The 23177-nt window shown below is 41.6% G+C and overlaps 2 protein-coding genes across 3 annotated transcripts; both read left to right on the top strand.

Moving 5' to 3' along the window:
• The first annotated feature begins 3975 nt into the window (after positions 1-3975).
• On the top strand, positions 3976-5656 carry LOC146668699 (G protein-coupled receptor 26-like). Its single transcript, XM_085408727.1, has 3 exons — positions 3976-4664; positions 4849-4962; positions 5370-5656. Exons 1-3 carry the CDS (start codon positions 3991-3993, stop codon positions 5611-5613), a joined length of 1032 nt encoding a protein of 343 aa, XP_085264853.1. The 5' UTR covers positions 3976-3990; the 3' UTR covers positions 5614-5656.
• A 2801-nt stretch (positions 5657-8457) lies between these two features.
• cpz (carboxypeptidase Z) lies at positions 8458-19353 on the top strand. Of its 2 annotated transcripts, none has more exons than XM_085410702.1 (13): positions 8458-8819; positions 9287-9319; positions 9975-10026; positions 10185-10507; positions 10609-10824; positions 11373-11569; positions 13033-13194; positions 13556-13714; positions 13796-13931; positions 14053-14192; positions 18018-18117; positions 18274-18419; positions 18523-19353. In XM_085410702.1, exons 1-13 carry the CDS (start codon positions 8726-8728, stop codon positions 18724-18726), a joined length of 1962 nt encoding a protein of 653 aa, XP_085266828.1. In that variant the 5' UTR covers positions 8458-8725; the 3' UTR covers positions 18727-19353. The 2 variants fall into 2 exon arrangements, with proteins under 2 accessions (XP_085266828.1, XP_085266827.1); XM_085410701.1 differs by having other exon boundaries at positions 8462-8819; positions 11373-11608.
• Positions 19354-23177: the final 3824 nt, after the last annotated feature.

Below are 23177 nucleotides of genomic sequence, written 5' to 3'. Positions count from 1 at the left end.
AATACAATGATGAATGATCATGTTGGTCATTTGTCATTACTTTTGAGCCACTGAACATGGGGAACCATACATAGAAGGACTGCAATTCAATAGTTTTTTAAAACCTTCTGAATTAAAGCTGAAAACTTGCATTGCAATCACCTCACAACTTTATTTATTATTTACTGTAATGATATACAGAGTCATATGAAAATTTAGCCTGTTATTAGTTTTATTTCATTTATCTCTATTTGTAAACAGTGGCTTTCAGATTGAATGGGGATGCTTGGCTTGAATATGTGCTTGCTGCACCAGAAGCCTTTAAAATTGCCTTTGGCCCCCTGAGGCTGCATCACTATATTAGCTGATGTGTTGCCAGATTGCACATTTATTTAACTGTGCTACTGACTTGTTGTTTATTGTAGACTGTACTATTTTTTTGCTCTTAATTATGATGCTACAACACAACAGTTTTCCTTGTAGAATCAATACAGTATCAATCTGTCTATCATCTATCTGTTGGGTGAAATCTAAAAACAACAAATAAATAAATATCTGCATCATTTTTACACTTATGTATGAATACATAGATCATAGATTTCACCTGAGTCTGTATGCTCTGACCTGGATACACATCATTAGAAGTAGTTTCACTCCTGTCCCCTCCTTTCATTAACAAGTGTAAAAAGAGTGACACCTTTAACAGTATCGTAGAGTCACTGTTAACATGTGACTCAGAGTGAAATAAATAGGAAGGTAGAAGAAGGAAGGAACAGGAAGACTGACAGAGAACCTTGGAGAAACTGATGGCCTGTGTGTATCTGGACATGTGAGTGTCTGAGTGAGTTAGTGTTTGTGATTGTTCTGTAGCTCAAAGGGTCACGACCTGTTCATTCACCCAGAATCTCACACTCCAGAAACAGTCACCCTGACATTTGGTTACAGTCTTTGTCTTCTTGGCAGCCCATCTCTTTTTCTCCTCTCATGACCATCAGCATCATTGCTGAAAAGTTATCACAAAGCAGGGGCATGCTACCAACACCACCACAGAGCGCCTTCCTCTTAGTCTTTCTAATGTAGAACTGATTTTAATAGAGCAGACAGATCAGGGTCATAGCTGTCAAAAAGGAGCAATCTTCTTCTCTCTGTCACTAGCAGCCTATAGTACTACACCAAACATAGTGGAATAAGCATGTATAAAAACCAATGGGTTTCATTTTAAAATAGGCCAAGTACACCTACAAGGATCCATATATCAGAATGATGGAACCTAACATAAGATATAAGAGACTGTCCTTAAACCACTGTCACGGCATCACAATGAAATTTACTCGTACTCAAACAAAAAAGCGAAAACTCTTAAATAATATAAATACAAACTCTCAAACACTTGAATAAAAAATATTAAAAGGAATACATACCTCATATATACAAAAGACTTGTGTGCAGTAGTAATAATGAAGGCTACATTAACAGATGGATGCATGGACAGAAACTAAAAATATTGTCATATTTTATGGGGAATTAATAAAGATGAAGTTAAGGTGAAGAGAGAGCTCTGTATTATGTTGTTGACTGTGGGAACTGTGATGTTACGTAATGGCGCAGATACTCACAGCATCTCTCTCTCTCTCTCTCTCTCTCTCTCTCTCTCTCTCTCTCTCTCTCTATATATATATATATATATATATATATATATATATATATATATATATATATATATATATATATATATATATATATATACATATATATATATATATATATATATATATATATATATATATATATATATATATATATATATATATATATATATATATATGTATATATATATATATATATATATATATATATATATATATATATATATATATATATATACATAGCAGCCAGAGGCAGTGGCTCAAGGTTGAGTGGGATGCCTGCCAGTGGGACTTCTTAAGTGCTTCCCCATCACTATTCTGATACTGGCATAACAGCTTCGCCATCCACAGAAGCCCAGTGAGAATATGAGATCACTTAGAGGGTTGTTTCTGAAGGTAATTTCTCCTTCTTTCTCTTCTGCTATTTCTCCCGATATTTCTTCCTTCTTCTTAGCAACTGAGAGGTGCTGGTTTTTCTTCACAGCAGTTTAGCCATTCGATTACACACTCAATAACAATAATACCACTGAAAGCAGCATGACAAAACACCAAAAGAAGAAAAAGTACATCACTGGGGCTATTGCAGCACATACTGTAAATATGATCTTCTAGAAACCTGTTAATAATTGAATATAAATGTAGCCTTTGGGGACACAGAGGATGAAACACATGAAGAAAATAGGAAATAAAATACAGCCCACTTGCATGCCCTAAGATAACATAAACTGAATAATGTGTGCATAATGAGGAAAAAGATGTCCATCAGTCACACTCACAAGCCCGCGCATGTTTTTAGGCTTCAAACACATTGTGTTTGAACTGTGTTTGAACTAACTGTGCAGGCATTAGATTTTACATGTGACAGGAATTATCCATGTAACCTTAAATCAATGTTAGCACAGAAAACAGAATACTGCAGTTCAGTGCAACAGACCTGTCAATACTGCACTTAAAGCACTGTTATTGGTTTTCACTGAAGTGAAAAGGGCTTTTTTCTATGTCAAGATGGAGACATGTCATTATTGCCAAAATGAGAACAAACTAAGCCCCAGTTACAGCCTCTGAGTAGGAATATGTAACACTGAAAAGTTAACATCAGGCACAGTAATGTAACGTCAAGCTTATTTCCACCAACTCGTTAAAGGGGTAATATTTTTCTGTTTTTACTGATGATTAAAATCTATCAAAGAGTTCAAATGGAAATACACTGCCCGTAAAGGCAATCTGAAACTGCACTGTGTATATAAAACAACAACCAGCATCTTTTTTTCTTCATTTCTCCCACACGTGTTCCTCCTCCCCCTCAATCCAGTTTCCCTTCAGCTTTTCAGGTTCCATCCGTCTTCTCTTAATTTGCCAGCTCTTCTGTCCTTTCAACCTGCCTTTGTAATCCATATGATCCGTAACACAGCATATGATGCTTTCAAGAAGTGTACTTAAATGAACATGCGGTGGCAAATGACTTCTTGAAGGTATTTGAGGACAAATCAAAAACAAATCAGTGCTAAGTAAGATGAAGTTCAAAGAGTGATGAAGACACCAGAGATCTTCTGTTGCTATGGAGATGTGTGTGTGTGTGTGTGTGCATGTGTGTGTGGTCCCGATATTACTCATGTTATGGGGACCCAAATCTGCTTTCACAGTTACATCATGGTGACAAAGGGTTGTTTGCTGAGGCAGGTCATTCGATTATAAGGTGAGTATGTGCTTCATATCTAGAATAAAAGGTTAGAGTAAGGCATGAAGCAGCTGTGGTTAGGATGAGTCAAGCTTTTCACACACACACACGCGCACACACACACGAAAAGCTCTGCTCTCCTTCCATAGTTACAGACAGCACAGCTGAGCTTTTCTTTTGGGATAAAAACTTAGAGCTGGATGCAAACACAACATCCTCATCTCTCACATTAACTCTTGCCCGCATGGATATTGTTCAAGCGTCACATGAGCCAGTCACCGACCGCACGTGCAGGGCGCACGGCATTGCCAGTGAGAGAGGAGGCGCCGGATAGTGCGCATGATCGCGAGTAAGCGCTGAGACCACCCGGCAATCTCGTGTTATCCTTTGCTCAGCTCTTCAATTTGGACTAAACTACTGTCATTAGTGGAGAAATCGGCGCGATCAGTAGTATTTGAGTTCCTAGAAATCTTAAACAACTTTTAAGTTATTTATCTCAACACTGACGTGAAGGTTTGTTGAGGCATTTCAGCACCGGACAGCGCTTTCTCTCTGCTTGGCTCACAAGTGCGCGTCTGGCACGTGGCAATGACTATCCGTCATAGCTGGTGGGGGGCAAAAGGAGAGAGCATGGCGGACTCTCCATAACATCCTCCCCACAGCTGCTGCTAACACGAACCACGAGATATGAGCATACCGGAGTTCCTTCTGGAAGTGTCCATTGTGATAATAGCTGTTGTTTCTCTGCTGACCAACTTGTCGGTACTGCTATGTTTCGTTCAGAGCAGCGATTTAAGAGCCCATGTACCAGGAATCTTTATGATAAATCTCTCTTTATCTAACATCCTCCTCAGTATTATCAACATGCCTGCCACTTTTCTGGGGGTGGTCAGTGGCGCAAACCCCTTGGGGGACTTGTTCTGCCACGTCGTCAGCTTTGCCGAGACTTTTATCACCAGTAATGCCATGCTGAGCATGGCGGCGCTGAGCATGGACAGGTGGATAGCGGTAGTATTTCCTCTGAGATACTCCAGCAAGATGCGCTACAGGGACGCTTTTCTGATCGTGGCCTACTCCTGGCTTCACTCTCTCATCTTTTCTCTCACTCAGCTGATGATGAACTGGGGAGGCTACAGCTACACTTACGCCTCATGCACAGTTCACCTGGACTTGGACCAGGTGTCTCAGCTGGGAATCTACGCCACCTTCACAGCGCTGTTCCACGGTAGCAGCTTTGCGCTCTGCCTCCTCGTCTTGTGCTTCGCTTACCTGAAAGTTTTGAGAGTGGCTAAGTCACACTGCAAGAGGATAGATGTAATTACAGTGCAGACTTTGCTTCTGTTGGTTGATATCCACCCCAGGTAGAGTGTTTTCTTTGAAAAAAAAAAGTTTGATATGCCTCTGATTTCAAACCAGCTTAATTGGATAAAATAAATCTCTACCAGTTACGCCATACTGAAAAAAACGGTTGCGTAATATTAGGTAACATGTTAATGAGTTTATTAATTATTAATGTCAGAAATTAATGTGGTTTTTTTTTATCAGTGTGAAGGAGAGGTGCCTAGCGCAACGGAAGAAGAGAAAGCAGCGCGCCACTAAAAAGATCTGCGTCTTCATTGGCTCCTTCATCCTCTGCTTTTCACCATATGTTATCACCAGGTAAGCCTTCCAGTGTAGTTAAGTGGAATGGCAGCATGGCACCAAGTCCGTTGTGACATTTGACTGAACTTTGTTTTAAAATGTGAATGTCTTCTATATTTTATAATATTAAGTCGCGAATATATCTAGAATGTATACATCTTCCTTAAAGTTGAGTCATTACTTCTGTAACACAGCATCATAATTAGCCCTAATAAGGTTTCATTCATTGTATGAATGTTGCAGTGGATTGCATTAGACCCTTTATTTGAACAGTAAAAATATAAAACAACTTGCCTCTGAACCAATATAACAGGGGAAGAACCCCCATGAAGGCAACAGATGCCTTTTGTTGTTTCCATAACTTTCCATGCTATAAATACACATCCGGGGAAGTGGAATTTACTTTTTCTGTCTTACTCCCACAGGTTGGTGGAGTTGTTGCCCTCTGTGCGCATCCCTCGTTACTGGGGCATTGCCACCAAATGCTTGTTCTATGCCAAGGCTTCCAGTGACCCATTCGTCTACTGTCTTCTGCGGCAGCAGTACAGGAAGGTCCTGGTTAGTATTATCAGCCGAGTTGTAGGAAAAGATCACTACTTACTGTCTGTGACCAGTGCAAGCAGCACATTTGACACCACAGATGACAGCTGTCTTGCCAGGATTACTTGAGCTTGATGTGGTCATTTTTAAATGATTTAATGCTTTGATCTTTTTTGTAAAAGGTCACAGTCTTTAAAGTCAAAAAGGTCAGCAGATTGAAAGAAGTCAATGCCTTGCTCAAGGACTTTTTAACAAAGAACTGTGTCATGTGACTGTTAAAGGAACATTATTTTCCACTGGGAGAGCTGTGAAGGACACATAACAATTCATAGTGAACGGCACCTCTCACGTCCGATGTGTGCCGAAGCCTTTTCAGCCTCTACAGATTGCTGTTTCCATAGGGCTCATTAGTTTGCCTGGAGATGCACAACCACATGAAAACTGCAACATGTTTAGTACTGTGGAAATGTATCTATAAAGTGTGATAACACTGGATTTGTCCATTTGCTCATTTATTATTGTTTTATGCTTACATTTTGTTTGTGTTAATGACTGAAATAGAGTGCAAAAATAGATACAAAGAAGATGTGTGAAATTGTTATATCAGAGCACTTTCAAAAATAAACTCCACTGCCACAGATGAAAATCGAGTCTTCTATTTGAGTACTTAAAGTGAGTGTATACTGCAATACTGCATCAGTCTAGACTAGTGAGTCAAATATTATGATCGTGATCTTTTATTAACTGATATGAACTGAACATATTTTAAACTTATATTTCCACGTGTCTCTGTTCATGCATAAAAATCAAGAAGTATCCAATATTGAACGGTTAAACGAAAAAATTAGAAACCTGTGATCTAGAATCTTGTGAAGCTATCATACTTATTTTTGAATCTTTTGCTGCTACCTCTTAAGCCCATGGAAACTGCTGCTAAGCACTTTAAATCCCTGTTACAGCTTGGTAATGGCTTATTATTCTTACCAAAGCCGGGAATACGAAGGTCGGTGAAGATTTTCAGATACCCAGTGTTGGGACTAACGCGTTATTAAGTAACGCGTTACAGTAACTACGTTATTATTGTGGTAACGAGCACGGTAACTAGTTATTATGCCAAAACCAGGAACGCGTTAGTCGTTACTGGGATTTAGATAGGCTCGTTACTCGTTACTTCGTGTGGTGGCTATCGCGGAGCTCCCACAGATTCAGTAACATTAGCAAGTGGTGGAGGCCAGCAGGTGGATGAAAGAAAGGGGATGCAGGAGGAGGAGAGACCCGAAGCGGCCGCCGGTCCAAGTGTGAACTGAACTTCAGGTAAGAAGTTATGACCTGCAGTCCATCTGGGTCAGATATAAACCAAGTTTAGGTGGAGTTTATTTTCGTTGTGCTGACTTTTTCGTACTGCGTACTAGCTAGCATGACGGAGTTTCTATACAGCTGGGTGGTGCTATGTTACTGATGTGGAACTTTATTTTGTTCATACGGTTAATTATTAGGGTTAATTATTAGAGTTGCCAACCGTCCCGTAAAAAACGGAATCGTCTCGTATTCAGAGAAATTATTACGCGTTTCGTATTGAGGTGAAAAGGAACAGTTTGTCCCGGACTTCAGCTACAATGAAAAAGGCACAAAGCTGGAGTTATTCTGTCGTTACACTGCACAGCTGCCTCTTCTTCTCTCATCCTCTCACCCTCCCTCTCCTGTTTCTACTTCAATCATGAAACTTATCAATGATCAGCTGATCGGCTTTTCTCTCTTGTTTATTTATCGTCCACTTTGCGCCAGAAAGAGGAAACCAGCGGATGTAGCGCTAAACAACAGCAGCACGTTTAAGCTTGATCAGCTGTTGTCAGAATTTATTTAATATTAATTTCTAGTATCAGCTGATGTTTGCTGGAGCCACAGCTGCAAAGCTGCTGGTCATGATGTCGGTTTGGAAACATGAAGATGAAACCAGGAGATGTCCTTACTGGATCATCAGAGCTGAACAGGTGATGGAGAAACAGGTTTACCTTTTAGGTGACATGAATGAGTTGAAGGGAAGTTATGAACTGTTTCTGAGAGACAAATAACTCCAGGATCCTTTTTTAGGTAGCTGACAGCTGGTAACTGTGCAGGGGCGGGTCTAGCAAAGTGTTGCCAGGGGGCCAGGTAGGGCATTAACAGGGAGAGGGGGGCACAAAGAAATATTTTCTTATTCTCATTTCAAATGTCTAGCTTTTAATAAATAATTATCTGAGTCTTACAACAAACGATTGATAGATTGATGCATATATACCATCAAGACAGTGTACATCACTCTCACAACAGTGTTTATTTTCATTCAAAGGCTTTATGATTTTTGCTATAATGGTGGGCTGGTCTCTAGTCAAAATGCCCGGGCTGATTTTTTGTCCCAGTCCAGCCCTGTATGCAGCTCAGCTGCAGTCTGGTGTTACCTACATCTTCCTATTCAGAAGGCAGAATTTCTGAGTTCTGAGTACAATCGAAAGCACCACGACTGCAGTTTTTGTGTTGGATGTAAAAGGCGCACATGACTCTGTGACGTAGGCTAGAATCATGGCAGCAGTCAATGACGGTCCAGGCGTGGGATTTCTCTCGTGGAAATATGCACATTATCTTTTCCTTTCTGTTGGTAGGTGGCACAGTGTACTTGTGGCAAGTAAGCAAGCTAGAAGACTGGCACTCTTGCTGGGTATCCAGTTAGCAACACATTAACAAGAGAAGTCTGAGTAAAAGTTACTTTCCCTAGTAACTAGTTACTTTGAAAGTAACGAGTAACTTGAAGTAACTGAGTTACTTTTGATGGAAGTAACTAGTAATGTAACTAAGTTACTAATTTAAAGTAACTTACCCAACACTGCAGATACCCTAATGGTGCAAATCTATCCATACACTGGTGTGTGAACAGCCTCTGCAGCGCTATTATGTCAAATAATAGGCAGAGACACAAACTTTTCTTACTCCCACCCCCACAAGCCACGTTTCTTCCTCGTGCCCACACCCCACATACACACACATACGCGCACAGCACTCTGTGCAGTGAAATATGATCGGCACAGCCGCGCTCCTGGTTCGCCTCAGTTTTTACAGGTCAGGGATGCACCGATAAACCAAAGGAAGGAGGTTTCCGTCCTGTGGGTGGTAATTATCATCCAGCATAGAAAACGAAAAGTGGCAGCTTCAAACACACACTGCCACATCACACACCGAATTTTCTGGCAGCGCAAAGCACTCCAACATGCAGCTAGGACTTTTGGTAATGTTTCTTTTCTGGGCGAAAACTTCGTTGTGCGTCCCGCAGCAGAATTGCCATCCAGGAGACGAGTATTTAGGTAAGGTCATCTGGTCCAAACAAATACGCGTACCGTGCAAACCCAAACCTGTGATGCATGCTTAGAGTCCGTGGGAGTTAAACCATGTAACTTAACGTCCACACGGTTTAGCTGATAGACTGCTTTCGACTTCCGATGTTAAGTTACCCGGATACTAATTCAAATAATTTTAAGGCCTACCTATTCATTTTAATTCTCTGCTTCGAGACAGCTAATAGGCGCTTTTTTAGTCTGCATATTTCTCAGTTTTATTACATAATAGCCAAATTAGACTCTGCAGAGACGTGTAAGGGAGATTTAAGAATAAATGTGTGTGACAGACTCATGGCCAGCTGCTGTTTGTTTCTGAATAAACGGTGATTTTAAATGGAGTTTCTTCTTTGGATTGTTGTTACGATGTCTCCATCTAGCGTTCAATGAGCGATGTTTATATATTTTTGAGTTTGTATTATTTATTTTTTTCACAGGAAGATGCAGCAACAGTGCATATGAAGAAAAACGTATGTGAATTATTTTTTTACTGGACAAATTTTTAACTGCATGGATTGAATAACGATTGGGTAAACCTAGCCGTGGAGCATGGCCTGACCTTTGAGGTAAAACAGAAGAGCTGTACCTAGAAGATGCAGCATGCATCTGCTCCAGATAGATGAGACAGATCTGTAATCTCTGACATAAAGAAAAAAAAATGCAGTACCAAGGCTCAGCCTATATGGGAGGATTTGTGCTTGTCTATTCTGTGATGAGGTACTATATCAGACAAATTAGCAGTTTTCCCACAAAATCTTATAAAAGCAAATGGTGCTTCCCCCCCCCCCCCAAAAAAAAAAAAAAAGTGAGTCCCATTGACTCTCATCCAAGAGACAGTGAACAAGTCATAACAAGTCAGGGCTAATGGCACATAATCATACAACATCAGAGCTCTGAAGGCTGGTGAAAAACTCAAACCATGTAATCCATATGAACTGTATCCAAAGAGATAAGGCATTATCTTCAAACTACTTGTAAATATGTGATTTACAGTATAGTCTTTATATTTGAGCACTGGCGGGGAAAAAAACATGTAAAGAATACTTAAAAATAATGATTTAGTCAAACCATGTGTGTCCTCTTTTTGACTCCTTATCTTTCTTTACATCTATTCTGCTCCAACAGCTAAATGCACAGAGCTGAACCTGGGCTATTGTAATGATATGGAATACTCTAGGTAAGTAACAGGGCTTGGCCAAGAAATCTGTGCCAACAAAAACTGTAACTACACAACGGTCTCATAAGGTGCTGTTTTTTTTTTTTTTTTTTTTTTTTTATTGTTTTACATGTTGATGTAAATCATGCTGTTAAAAATCATGTATACATTATATCCAGAACCATATTCCCTAACATCCTTGGTCATCGGACTCGTTTGGAGGCAGAGTCAGGGGCAGAGTACCTCCTCCTAAGTGTCATCCATGGCCTTTTGATTGGGGAGTGCTCCCCTGAGATTCGTCTTGTAGGTTGCTCAGTACTGGCCTCACCCTGCAGAGATGACAAGATGGTCAAACCCTGCCGGAGCACATGTGAGGCACTGAGGAAGGACTGCACACATGCCTTTGAGGCCATTGAGATGGCCTGGCCTTATTTCCTGGATTGTGACCGCTTCTTTGCCAGTGACCAAGAAGGCTGCTTTGATCCTCTGGCAGGGCTGAAAGGTAAAGGTCATGTTAATGCACTGTATACTGCCTGAGTAAGTCTGACGCTCTTTTGAAGCACTCTTCTTGGCTTCCCCTAAATCTTGGTGTCCCTCCTCCAGCCAGACAGGAGCAAGCACTGTCCAGTCTCTCTCCTCAGGAGCCCAGTACTATCATTCAGTTCACCTACACCTCCAATGCACAAATGTACAGCATCCTGAAGAGAACAGCAGCCAAGTGCTCTCATATCTCCCACGTCTACAGCATTGGACGGAGCACTGAGGGCAGGGATCTACTGGTGATTGAGTTCACCAACAACCCAGGACAACATGAGCTATGTGAGTAAGGAAGGTTAATGCAAATGTATGATGTTATTTAAAAAAAAAAGGTTTTACCTCTCTAAGACTTGGGGAAAACAAATGGTCAGATATTTTACATACAGCGTTGCTATTTGTGATCTTATCAGCGAATAGCACCTCCTATCAGCTCTGCAGGGTTTTACCATTATTTAGCTTGATGTCTTAAATGCAAGATCCCTTACTCATCTTTATTCGTTTGGCTTTATATTAGCCCTCTTAAAATTGTTTCTAGCTTTAGATTTTCTACACTAAATATATATATTCTCAATATAGTGTCAGCTAACAAGCCAGGTGCTTTCTTTAAAAGTAGATAATTGACACAAACATACCTGAAAGGTTATTTTGACCCCCTCCCCTCCTAGGTTGTTTAAACATACACACACATTTATTAAATTCATCAGAACAACTACCTAAATACATAATTTGATTTGTGTTTATTGCTTGTTCTGCTCAAAATGGCAAAAGTTTAAAAAAATAAATAAGAGAATGCAGATTTAATGATTTGCACTTCTGTCCATGAACTGTAGTAGAGCCAGAGATCAAGTTGGTGGGCAACATGCATGGCAACGAAGTGCTGGGCCGCCAGCTGCTCATCTATTTGGCCCAGTACCTGTGTTCGGAATATATCCTGGGAAACCAAAGAATTCAGACCATCATCAACACCACTCGCATCCATATTCTAGCCTCCATGAACCCCGATGGCTATGAGCTAGCCGCCTCAGAGGTAGAGGATAACAATGACCCGGAGCTCATCAACCATGAAGTAAATATTGTTAACAGAAAAAAGACAAACTGTCATTATCCGATCTCAATTTATTAATTGATCTTGGTCTATTTAGTCTGCTCAGCTTCAGGTGTGAAGGTGGAAGAGTGGGTCAATCTACTAAGAACAGCTAATGCACAGAGCTTTTCAATGTGGATTGTGGACTGTGAAATTTGAAACCTAAGAGGAAACTTTTAACTATTTAATACATAACTGTGTAAGCACAGAAGCTCTACGAAATGACTCCAGGCTTCCACCTCCTACCTCTTTCTCTGTCAGCCTGTCTGCTTGTCTGTCTACATAGTCTTGTTGCCCAGGGCAAGTCCACCTACTCCCAGACAAATGCATAAACTTTGATTTGAATTTGCCAGGGTTTCAACATTTCTGAAATTAAGTGTGCATACATATCATAGCTGGCAGTGGGAAATCTGCATGTACCTTGCTTCACTTATCTAGCCCGTTGAGCAGTTGTAGAAGTCTCTGAGCTCTGTTTATTCTGGCATGCATTATGCTGGATTCTCAAACATGGCGAGACTTCTGTGCTGGCATCTCTTAATGAATACTCGGAATAACAACACTGGTGGTGGAACATTTATTTGAAATGTTGCATAGGCATGCAGCCTTGATGTTGTGCCTCTGCATAAAAAGAATACACTGACTGTCTCCATGCTTTAATGTGTGTATCATCTGTTTGATACAGGATTGATAAAAAGATTATGAAGTCCACTGTTAGAACTGCCATTGTCATTGCATGTACTGTGCAGTAATTTAAATACAGCAGCACCCACAAACACATTTACTGCTCTGAGTGATTTATCCAGAGAGCATGATTTAAATACAAATGACAGTTTAGAGTGTATCACACATTTTATATCAATATGACCATATTTTAAATGTTATGTACTGCATGTAGTGTGGTAACTTTCCATTTGTATTTATTTAAAAGAGAGAGAGAGAGAGTTAAAACAGAATGTTGAAATATTTGTTCTGTATATGGACACATATACATAAATGTTTACAGCATGTAACAATTTAAATAATCCAAAAAAATAACTTTGTTGATTATTTGGATGAGATAAAGAAATTGTTGTGCTCATTCCAATTTTATTGCATGGTTGTGCTTACAATGACAATAATGCTTATCTCATCTCATCTTATGTTTAAGACTTAATGGTTTCTGCTTCTATTCGCTACTCTTTCTCTTGACGGATATATGATTTTGTCTTAATGTTAACAATAGAATTAACAGTCATAGTCTAACATGTTCCTTCTTGGATTCCTGACTAATAATCATAATATCTTGCTCTTAATATAGTCACGGCACCTACTAATGTCTGGACATGACATCGTTACAGTTAATGTTGTCATCAGTCTCAGCAGCCTTACACATTTTAATGCTTTTAGTGTGAATCTAAATGTTTCAGGGTCACTTGTTGAATGGTTGGACCAATGGTCGAACCAATGCCCAGAATATTGACCTGAACCGGAACTTTCCGGACCTTACGTCTGTCTTGTACCGGAATCGACGCAGCAGGCACTACCGTACTGACCACATCCCGATTCCCGACGCATACTGGTTTGGGAAGGTAAGAAGGCAGTACCAGAAAGTTGACTCTGTTCCTCTGGACGTAGAGATTTTTCAGTGGCAGAAACGTTTTGTCAGTCATCCAAATGACTTCTTCAGTCCCAGCGGACTGCAGGTTTCCCCAAACTTATTACCAGAACATTTGCATAATGACTGAAACTAGCAGTTTTAGTTTCTCACACTGAAAATGCTACATCCAGATGACCAGAAGCAACTTTTTAGGATTTCTGTACATGGATGATTGAGCATGCATCAAGACTTAAGAAGGTAGTACTAATTTACTAACAATTACCAGAAATAATCTCCAGCAGTTATTTCATATTGGCTTCCAAAAATGATTCAATCTTTTCTTTTTACTGTAGGTGGCACCAGAGACTTACGCAGTGATGAAGTGGGTCAGGTCTCTGCCTTTCGTTCAGTCTGCCAGCCTCCACGGAGGGGATCTGGTGATCTCCTATCCATTTGACTACTCTAGACATCCTCTTGAGGAGCGGATGTTCTCCCCCACTCCAGATGAACAGGTAGGGGAGTGGAATTTTATAGATAGCAGATTTCTAATAACAATCAATGTCTACCTTGGCCAATAATCTGCCAATGCTCAGGTCTTCAAGCAGCTGGCTCGCACATATGCCGATGCTCATGCCACTATGTCAAACAATGACACAGAGAGGTGTGGTGCCTCCTTTTATCGAACTCGGGGGATTATCAATGGGGCACTGTGGTACAGTTTTGCTGGTGGTGAGATACTTTTAACTCCACTCCTTAATTCTCACAGCAAAAGACATAAATCAAACTTCTTTGCGTAAATTTTTTTCCCCCAAGTTTCCCACAATGTGTGCACCTCTCCTACTTTTTGCAGGTATGTCAGACTTTAATTATTTACACACTAACTGTCTTGAGATAACCGTGGAGCTTGGATGCGACAAATTCCCCTCAGAGGCTGAGCTTTACCCAGAATGGAAGAGGAATAAAGAAGCTCTCCTCAGTTTTCTTGAATCTGTAAGTGCCACTTTTTTTTCTTAACTGTGAATAAAAAGAAATATCTGTTCAAATAATAATATTTCAAAGTTAAACAAGATATAGTAGCATGTTCATAATCTATATGTCATATATATATATATATATATATATATATATATAAAAAAAAACACCCAGCACGCCCCTGCGGGCGGTTTATCCTTCAAGCTCGGGTCCTCTACCAGAGGCCTGGGAGCTTGAGGGTCCTGCGCAGTATCTTAGCTGTTCCCAGGACTGCGCTCTTCTGGACAGAGATCTCCGATGTTTTTCCCGGGATCTGCTGGAGCCACTCGCCTAGCTTGGGAGTCACCGCACCTAGTGCTCCGATTACCACGGGGACCACCGTTACCTTCACCCTCCACATCCTCTCGAGCTCTTCTCTGAGCCCTTGGTATTTCTCCAGCTTCTCGTGTTCCTTCTTCCTGATATTGCTGTCATTGGGAACCGCTACATCGATCACTACGGCCGTCTTCTTCTGTTTGTCTACCACCACTATGTCCGGTTGGTTACCCACCACCATTTTGTCCGTCTGTATCTGGAAGTCCCACAGGATCTTAGCTCGGTCATTCTCCACCACCCTTGGGGGCATCTCCCATTTTGACCTCGGGACTTCTAGGTTATACTCGGCACAGATGTTCCTGTACACTATGCCGGCCACTTGGTTATGGCGTTCCATGTATGCCTTGCCTGCTAGCATCTTGCACCCTGCTGTTATGTGCTGGATAGTCTCTGGGGCATCTTTACACAGCCTGCACCTGGGGTCTTGCCTGGTGTGATAGACCCCAGCCTCTATGGATCTTGTACTCAGAGCTTGTTCTTGTGCTGCCATGATTAGTGCCTCTGTGCTGTCTTTCAGTCCAGCTTTGTCCAGCCACTGGTAGGATTTCTGGATATCAGCCACCTCCTCTATCTGCCGGTGGTACATACCGTGCAGGGGCCTGTCCTTCCATGATGGTTCCTCGTCTCCCTCCTCATTCTTGGGTTTCTGCTGCCTGAGGTATTCACTGAGCACTCGGTCAGTTGGGGCCATCTTCCCAATGTATTCTTGGATGTTCCTTGTCTCATCCTGGACTGTGGTGCTGACACTCACCAGTCCCCGGCCCCCTTCCTTCCGCTTAGCGTACAGCCTCAGGGTGCTGGACTTGGGGTGAAACCCTCCATGCATGGTCAGGAGCTTTCTTGTCTTTATGTCAGTGGCTTCTATCTCCTCCTTTGGCCAGCTTATTACCCCAGCAGGGTACCTGATCACGGGCAGGGCGTATGTGTTGATGGCCCGGATCTTGTTCTTACCATTCAGCTGACTCCTCAGGACTTGCCTGACCCTCTGCAGGTACTTGGTGGTTGCAGCCTTTCTAGCGGCCTCTTCATGGTTCCCATTTGCCTGCGGGATCCCCAGGTACTTGTAACTGTCCTCTATGTCTGCAATGTTGCCTTCTGGTAGTTCAATCCCCTCAGTTCTGACTACCTTCCCTCTCTTTGTTACCATCCGACTACACTTCTCCAGTCCGAACGACATTCCAATGTCATTGCTGTATAGCCTGGTAGTGTGGATCAGTGAATCGATGTCTCGTTCACTCTTGGCATACAGCTTGATGTCATCCATGTACAGGAGGTGGCTGACAACTGCTCCGTTCCGTAGTCGGTATCCGTAGCCAGTCTTGTTAATGATCTCACTGAGGGGGTTCAGGCCTATGCAGAACAGCAGTGGGGACAGAGCATCTCCTTGGTAGATCCCGCACTTGATGGTGACTTGTGCTATGGGCTTGGAGTTGGCCTCTAGTGTTGTACGCCACATCCCCATTGAGTTCCTGATGAAGGCTCTTAGGGTCCGATTGATCTTGTACAATTCTAGGCATTCCAGTATCCAGCTGTGGGGCATTGAGTCATAGGCCTTCTTGTAATCAATCCAGGCAGTGCACAGGTTGGTCAGTCTGGTCTTGCAGTCTCGGCTGATTGTTCTGTCTACCAGTAGCTGGTGTTTTGCACCTCTGGTATTCTTTCCAATTCCTTTCTGTGTCCCGCTCATGTATTGACCCATGTGCCTGTTCATCTTAGCCGATATGATGCCTGACAGGAGCTTCCATGTAGTACTGAGGCAGGTTATTGGTCGGTAGTTGGAGGGGACCGGTCCCTTCTTGGGGTCCTTGGGGATCAGGACCGTCCGGCCTTCAGTTAGCCATTCCGGGTGTCTTTCGTTAACTAGCAGCTGGTTCATTTGTGCTGCCAGACGCTCGTGGAGTGCAGTCAGCTTCTTCAGCCAGTAGGCGTGAACCATGTCGGGCCCTGGTGCTGTCCAACTCTTCATACTGGATACCCTTTCTTGGATATCTGCCACTGTGATGGTTACTGGACCCTGTTCAGGGAGGTCGCTGTGGTCTGCCCTCAGATCCTCTAGCCACTGAGCATTGCCGTTATGGGTTGCGTCCTTCTCCCATATGCTCTTCCAGTATTGCTCCGTCTCCAGCCTTGGTGGTGCTGTTCTCTTATTGTTCCCTTGCCACTGAGAGTACACCTTTGCTGGTTCTGTGGAGAACAGCTGGTTTATTCTCCTGCCTTCTATCTCTCTGGTGTACCTCCTCAAGCGGCTGGCCAAGGCTGTGAGTCTTTGCTTGGCAGTTCCCAAGGCCTCAGGTATGGACAACTTGCTGTATTTCTTATGCACCTTCTTTGTCGCAGCTTTCTGCAACTCCGTTAGTTGGCTAACCTCCCTCCGTGCTACTTTGATCTTGCCCTCTAGCCTCCTTCTCCATGGAGGGTACTGCCCCTTGTGGCTGTTCAACTTGTAGCCAAGCATCTCACTGATCACTGCTGCCGTATTGTAGATCAGCTTGTTAGTGTCGGTAATCGTGGTTGTAGGTATTACCCGTAGTGCTGCATTAACATCATCTAGCAGACCTTCTGAGGGTACTTCACGTAATCTTGGTAACCGGCTACGGGGGATCCAGGTTTCAAGCTTGGCCATGATCCTATTTTTCAGGTCAGTTCCTCTCGCACTCAACGATCCTTCTCCTATCGCACTTGGGGCTATGTACCCAATCTCGGGTGGGGGTGATGATATCTCCCCCCTGACCTGGCGTCCTGACTCCTCCTTGCCGTAGCATTTGTGTTGTACCTCGTCAATCTCTAGCTGTGAGAGCAGTCCCTTCTTTCGAATGTTGGAACACTGAGCTACTAGTTGTTTCGCCGTCATTGTGGATGTTGGGTATCGAAGAATCCATAGGTCCCTCATCCTATTCATGTAGCCCCTTCCGCCGGGGTTACTTGCGTAGTAGCATTCCAACAACGCCCTGTTTTCGTCCCTTGCCCACCGATGCCTTCTTGTTCCAGTAGCCCACTTTTCGTCAGGGTGCCCTGGTTCCTCAACACCTGACGCGGACCTTGTTGATCCGGGCGACGTCCGAGCCGGCATGCCTTCATATTTATCTGTCTCGCTCATGTCTGCGGTAGGCTTGCTTAGCATAGGGGGTCTAGCCTTAGGACCCTTACTGGATACAGACGCCCCAGGCAGGAATCGAACTTGCGATCCCCTGTTCCAAAGGCGTGTAGTCTAACCACTACGCTATCCAGCTGCTTTATATATATATATATATATATATATATATATATATATATATATATATATATATATATATATATATATATATACACACACACACACACATACACTATACTATACTATACTATACTATAAATCATCGATGGTAAGTGAATTGCTAAATTATAATGTTGAACGCATGGATAATTACTCTGTTCAGGAAAAAACTACGCTTGACAAATCTTGCCATTGTATTCCTTTTCTCTAAACAGGTCCACAGAGGAATAAAGGGAATAGTTAAGGATGGTAATGGTAATGGAATAAAAGATGCAACAATTTCCATCAGGGGTGTTAGAAAAGATGTCACCACAGGTATACATAACTATGTCAGTATTTGATGTGTTGGAGTCTTACTTTTGTAAATGTGTAAATTAACCTTAGACAATACACATTTTACTGATTTTCTTCTTTTAACTTTCTTCACTTTCCCTCCCACCGTTCTGCGTCTACTTATTGCCTTTCTTCCAGCTGAAGATGGAGACTATTGGAGGTTGCTTAACCCTGGAACTCACATCGTGACAGCCACAGCCAAAGGATACTCCAAGGTCAGCAAGAGAGTTTATTTGCCTCACACCATGAGCAAGGCTGGACGTGTTGACTTTGTCCTGCAGAAGGTTTGTCTTCAAAGTCCCGCTGTACCCTCTATACCACCTTCTTTTAAATATTACCTCCTTCCTCACCTCTGCTCTAACATTTTCACTCATGTCCTGCATCCAGGTTCCCGTGGAGCCCGATATTGATGACCACCTCTTCCCCACATCAGACACATGGGATCGATTTGACCCCTACAACCAGTTTGAGCAATACAGGGATCCAGATGTGGGTGATAGTGGGAGAGAGAGGGAGGAAAAACCATGGTGGTGGAACTACTTCTCCCAGTCTGGTATCTCACCTCCAACCTGGCTGCTGAGAAATGTGTAGACACATTTGGGACAATAAAGATCCTGATTACCACCTCCACCACATAAGGAGACTGGTGAAGGACCATTTTACATCCAGTCCCACTGGTGTTCTCAGAGGCGTTTATGTAGCAGGAGCTGTGACACTAACCAGCAGTAACTGAACACATTGCAGTACTTCCTGTAAGGATGTGAATTAGCATTTTTTCCAAGGGGCAACACATTTAATTTTGGGCTGTGAGTGAGATTTGGGGGCAGCATTGCTTTGAAGCAGCATTTACTGAATAATGAATGAAATATGGATGCCACAATCATCCCCTAAAACCTCATCACAATAGAGAACACAATAGAAGAAATGGGACTTGATATTTTGCTTACAGTTTTACAACACTGCATCTGCACACATTTGTGTACATTAAAAAATGAGTTGGGATTTGTTATGTTTATTTTTTTATGGGCATGTACAAGTAAATTTCTTGTAACATTTATCCATATTTCATACAATACACAAAAAATGTAAGCCCACTGGATCAGTAACAGCATGTGACATAGAGCTTGGATTAGCAGCAACACTGTGCCATCTCAAAACTGTAGAAAGCCTTGCTTTTCCCCCACAAGCATAACAAATAAACAGTGAATATTTCTGGCACTCATTTGTTTCAATGAATCAACTTCGGGGAGTGGTTTTCGCATTATGTCACTAGAGGGCGCAAGAGAACATATAATGGCATTTTCGTCGACTTCAACAATGAATTCTCTAATTAGCGTAAAGTCCATTTGTATTCTTCATTAAAGAGTTTATACATTTATTTATCCTAGTGTTTAGTAATTTGTTAAATGTTAGAAAAACATTTCACAGTTCAATTAAATTTCCACACTTTGATTTTTCTGATTTTTCTGCGTTGAGTTAAAGCTCCATGCGAATCTCAGGAATACCCAGAAGAGAGGATAAGCTGTCACAGTGAAGTTGTTTTTATTCTTATGTTTTTAAGCTATCCAGCGGAAGAACATGTAGCGCTGGTGTGCAAGTGCGTCCTGTATCCTTGCGCCGTATCCAGGTGCTCTGTTGTGATTTTTAGCATTGAACGACAGTTGTTTTGCTAACAAACTCCGTAGTCATATATGTAGTACCACAGTTAATGCTGCCAGCTGCTCCGTACATTATTACTCTTTGCGTTTCTGAAAGGAGAATGTGAACTGACAGTTGGCAAGTTATTGACTTGTATCTGCGAGAAAAGCCCAGCGCAACAATGCTATTTTTCAGTTTGACACATGACTTTCCTTCAGGTGCAAACTTTAAGGTGATATAGGCTATGTTCACACAGAGGTAAGTTGCGCAATTCCTAACAATTTGTAGGCATATTTAATTCAAAACAGATTTAATTCTCCCCTTTCCAGGTTAAATGCTTTTCACCTCTGGGTAGTTTGGTTGAAGTATTGTGGGTTTTGTGGGAAGAGTTGTTTAAGCGTGCACTTCCCCTCCATTGCTCTTCTGTTCGGGCCTATAGCCTATAAAGTAGAAATAGTAAGTACTAGTGATACTAATACAGTGAAGCAACCTGAGTTGGGCTGTGTAGATTTTAGAAACACTCTTCTTCTGAGTCCTCACTGAACCGTGCTGCTGATATTAAAGCAGGAACACGGTTATACTAGATGTAGGTTTTCTTTTTGAAAAGGCCATATTTGCATCATGCTATAATTATCTTTTTTTTCTCTTTTTCCAAGGCGGTGTGTTCCCAGATGCCTCCTCCTTATGTTCCTGGAGTGAGTTTCCAGCTGGCAGTCTTCCACTAAGGTCTCTGGCCCTCTCTCTTTCTCTGGCTTTCCCAGTGCACCATGTAGTCACTTTCAATCTGACTGCATCAGTTTCTTCAACATAACACTTTTTAACACTCTGCATATATAATGCAAATGCCAAACCACTTTGCTCTGAGCTTCCTCTATCCTGCTCTCGTCCTCGCCTTCCTTTCCCTCTGCGTCAGTCAGTCTTTCATTCCTTTAGCTATCTAGCTGCTATGCCCCAGGAGTAGAGGCCTGCTCAATGTGGCAGAGATGATTTGTTTGCTTTGCAATTATTTTCCGTCAGTGGAGACAAATGGATTCATACTGCATAGACAAATGCACGCAGACGGGGCTGGAGTGACGAATACCATGGAACATACTAATATGTATAGCCCAAAGATAAAGAGGTGAGATGAGGAGTATAGGGATCCTTGGGTAAACTTTATAGACATATTGAGGGACCAAAAATATCTCACTTCCTTAAGACTGTGCTGTGTGTTGAAATGCATAACTGTGAGCCGCAACAAGTAAATGCACTATAATGTTTTAAAGTGACAGGTTGCTGTGCTATTCTAAATCATAGTTTGTAACCCCAAAATGCAATGTGTATATAAGTTTACCAGCACTACTAATTTGGATTGAAGCTCTTTTTATTTAAATGTAGGCTTTTGTACCTACACGTAACTTTGTTAAAAATATATTATTGCACTGCTCATATGCAATTAAAAATAATTTTTAATGAAAAGTAATGCCTCCTGGATGATCTTTTTACAAATGTTGAAAAAACCCCATAGAATTAAGTGATATTTCAAATGAATTTGATTCTAATTATTGTTTTTGATACAGATGAAGTTTGAACTTTATGAAGATTAATGTCTGTAGTGAGCCAAGCTGAAACACAAGTAACCATGCTACACACACAAGACTCAGTCTGCAAGTCACTGGACACAAAAAGGCCCTGTAGCGCATTTCTTTACTTACTTGGTTGAAAGAACTGGTTAGTGGTAAGCTTGGTGTGATACAATTGGTAACAGACAAAAATTTTCAGGCGATTTTTAGTAATGTGTTAAACAAACAGTTGTAGAAACAAGGGAACATTACCAAATTTACCAAAACCCCCCCCAATTTAGGCTATAGGCAGATGGTAGTGCTGTCACATTTGACACTGAGACTGTTAAGGATCTTTTGTCTTTTCTCACAGTCTCTGTTCTATGTTGATGGTTTTTTAAAAAAACAAAAAACCCAAAACATTTCTATCACAAGCGATTACATGATTTAAGTTTTAAAAAGATAAATATAATATTTTCAAACCAAAGTCTAAAACAAAGACTGTTCAAATACTTTTAATCTTTTATCAATTTTGTTATCTATGTTTTTTCTTTATTTTTGATTTTTGTGAACATGTAAATATGAAAAAACAAGCACTTTAAAAAAATAAGTTTTGAGGTATACCAGCATTCACTAGATAAGCAGTTAAGAATTCTAATTTTTGCCTCATAACTTTTGCACTGTCCACTTCCTGCTGTGACAAAACAAATTTCCCACGTGTGGGACTAATAAAGGTTATCTTATCTTATCTTAAGAAAATGGGGATGGGGGGGAAGAGATGTTTAAGTTCTTCTTAATAATTTTCCCAGTAGGCATCACTGGGAAAATTTTCTTATTTAACCATGGTCACCCATGGTTAAATAAGAAAAATTGTCAACAAAGCTTTGTTGTAGCATCTCTACAATTCTCCCAAAGTAAAATATCAACAGTTAAGTAAACAGTAAAGTTTGAACATTCAGTGAAGAATCAAGCAGTCCGTGCTTGAAGTAGCTTTGTAAAGTCAGGTAGCCAGCAATTGTTTCCAGTTTGGTTAGTCTGAAAACACATGCCTGTTGTTCTGTATTGCTTAATGAGACTAAATAGCCAAAAAGGTTTAGCTCATACAGAACAATGATAACATAGCGATATATAAACAACAGAAAGAAGAGTTTTATTTTGCTGGCTTGGTGAAATACGCCAAAAATACGAATAAATGCCAATAAAATTGGTGGCAGTCTTGCTTTAGCACTGTTAAAGCTCTAATAAACAAATGAGAAAACATGATTTCTGTAACTATTTATTAGACAGTATGTAGTTATAGAATACACTGGAAATGTTTGGTCTCCTCTTATGCCCCCAATATAGGACACACACAACTGGGCTGCAGACTTTTGTGTGTCTGATGAACTTTCAAACTATCCACAGTAAAAGAGATTAACCTTTTCCTCCCAGCTCATGTCTTCTTGGGTTTTCTTTTCTTTTGCCTTCTGTCTTCCTTTCTTTCATATGACCTTGTCTCCCCTTTTCTAGTGTCTCCGTTGACTATCGCTTGTCCTGTCCCCCCCTCCTCTTCTTGTCTCTCCTTTACCCTCCTTTTATATGAAGGGCAAGTTCAGGGGTCACCAATTACTCTGAGAGGGCTGAGAAAGTTGTATGGGCTTTGCCCTCGGGGCTGCCATGTTGCATTATCATCAGGGAGATTGCAGGTACGCAGCAGCCACTGGCTGCTGGCACAACCGCCACAACGTCAGCCCTAGAACCAGGCCATATAGACTTAGCCAAGTTCAAGCTGTCCTTATGCCTGAATGGCTGGCTGGCTTCTAGTCGTTCCCCCTCACTTACTGATCTGCTGGGCAGAACTAATATGTTTGTCTAGGACCCCTC

The sequence above is a fragment of the Rhamphochromis longiceps genome, linkage group LG6, assembly GCF_057381845.1.
Source record: "Rhamphochromis longiceps isolate RC_006_pf linkage group LG6, R_longiceps_female_GT1.1, whole genome shotgun sequence".
Classification (NCBI taxonomy): domain Eukaryota; kingdom Metazoa; phylum Chordata; class Actinopteri; order Cichliformes; family Cichlidae; genus Rhamphochromis; species Rhamphochromis longiceps.
The sequence above is the reverse complement of the archived record's forward strand: the minus strand, read 5'-3'. Positions and strand labels throughout refer to the sequence as shown.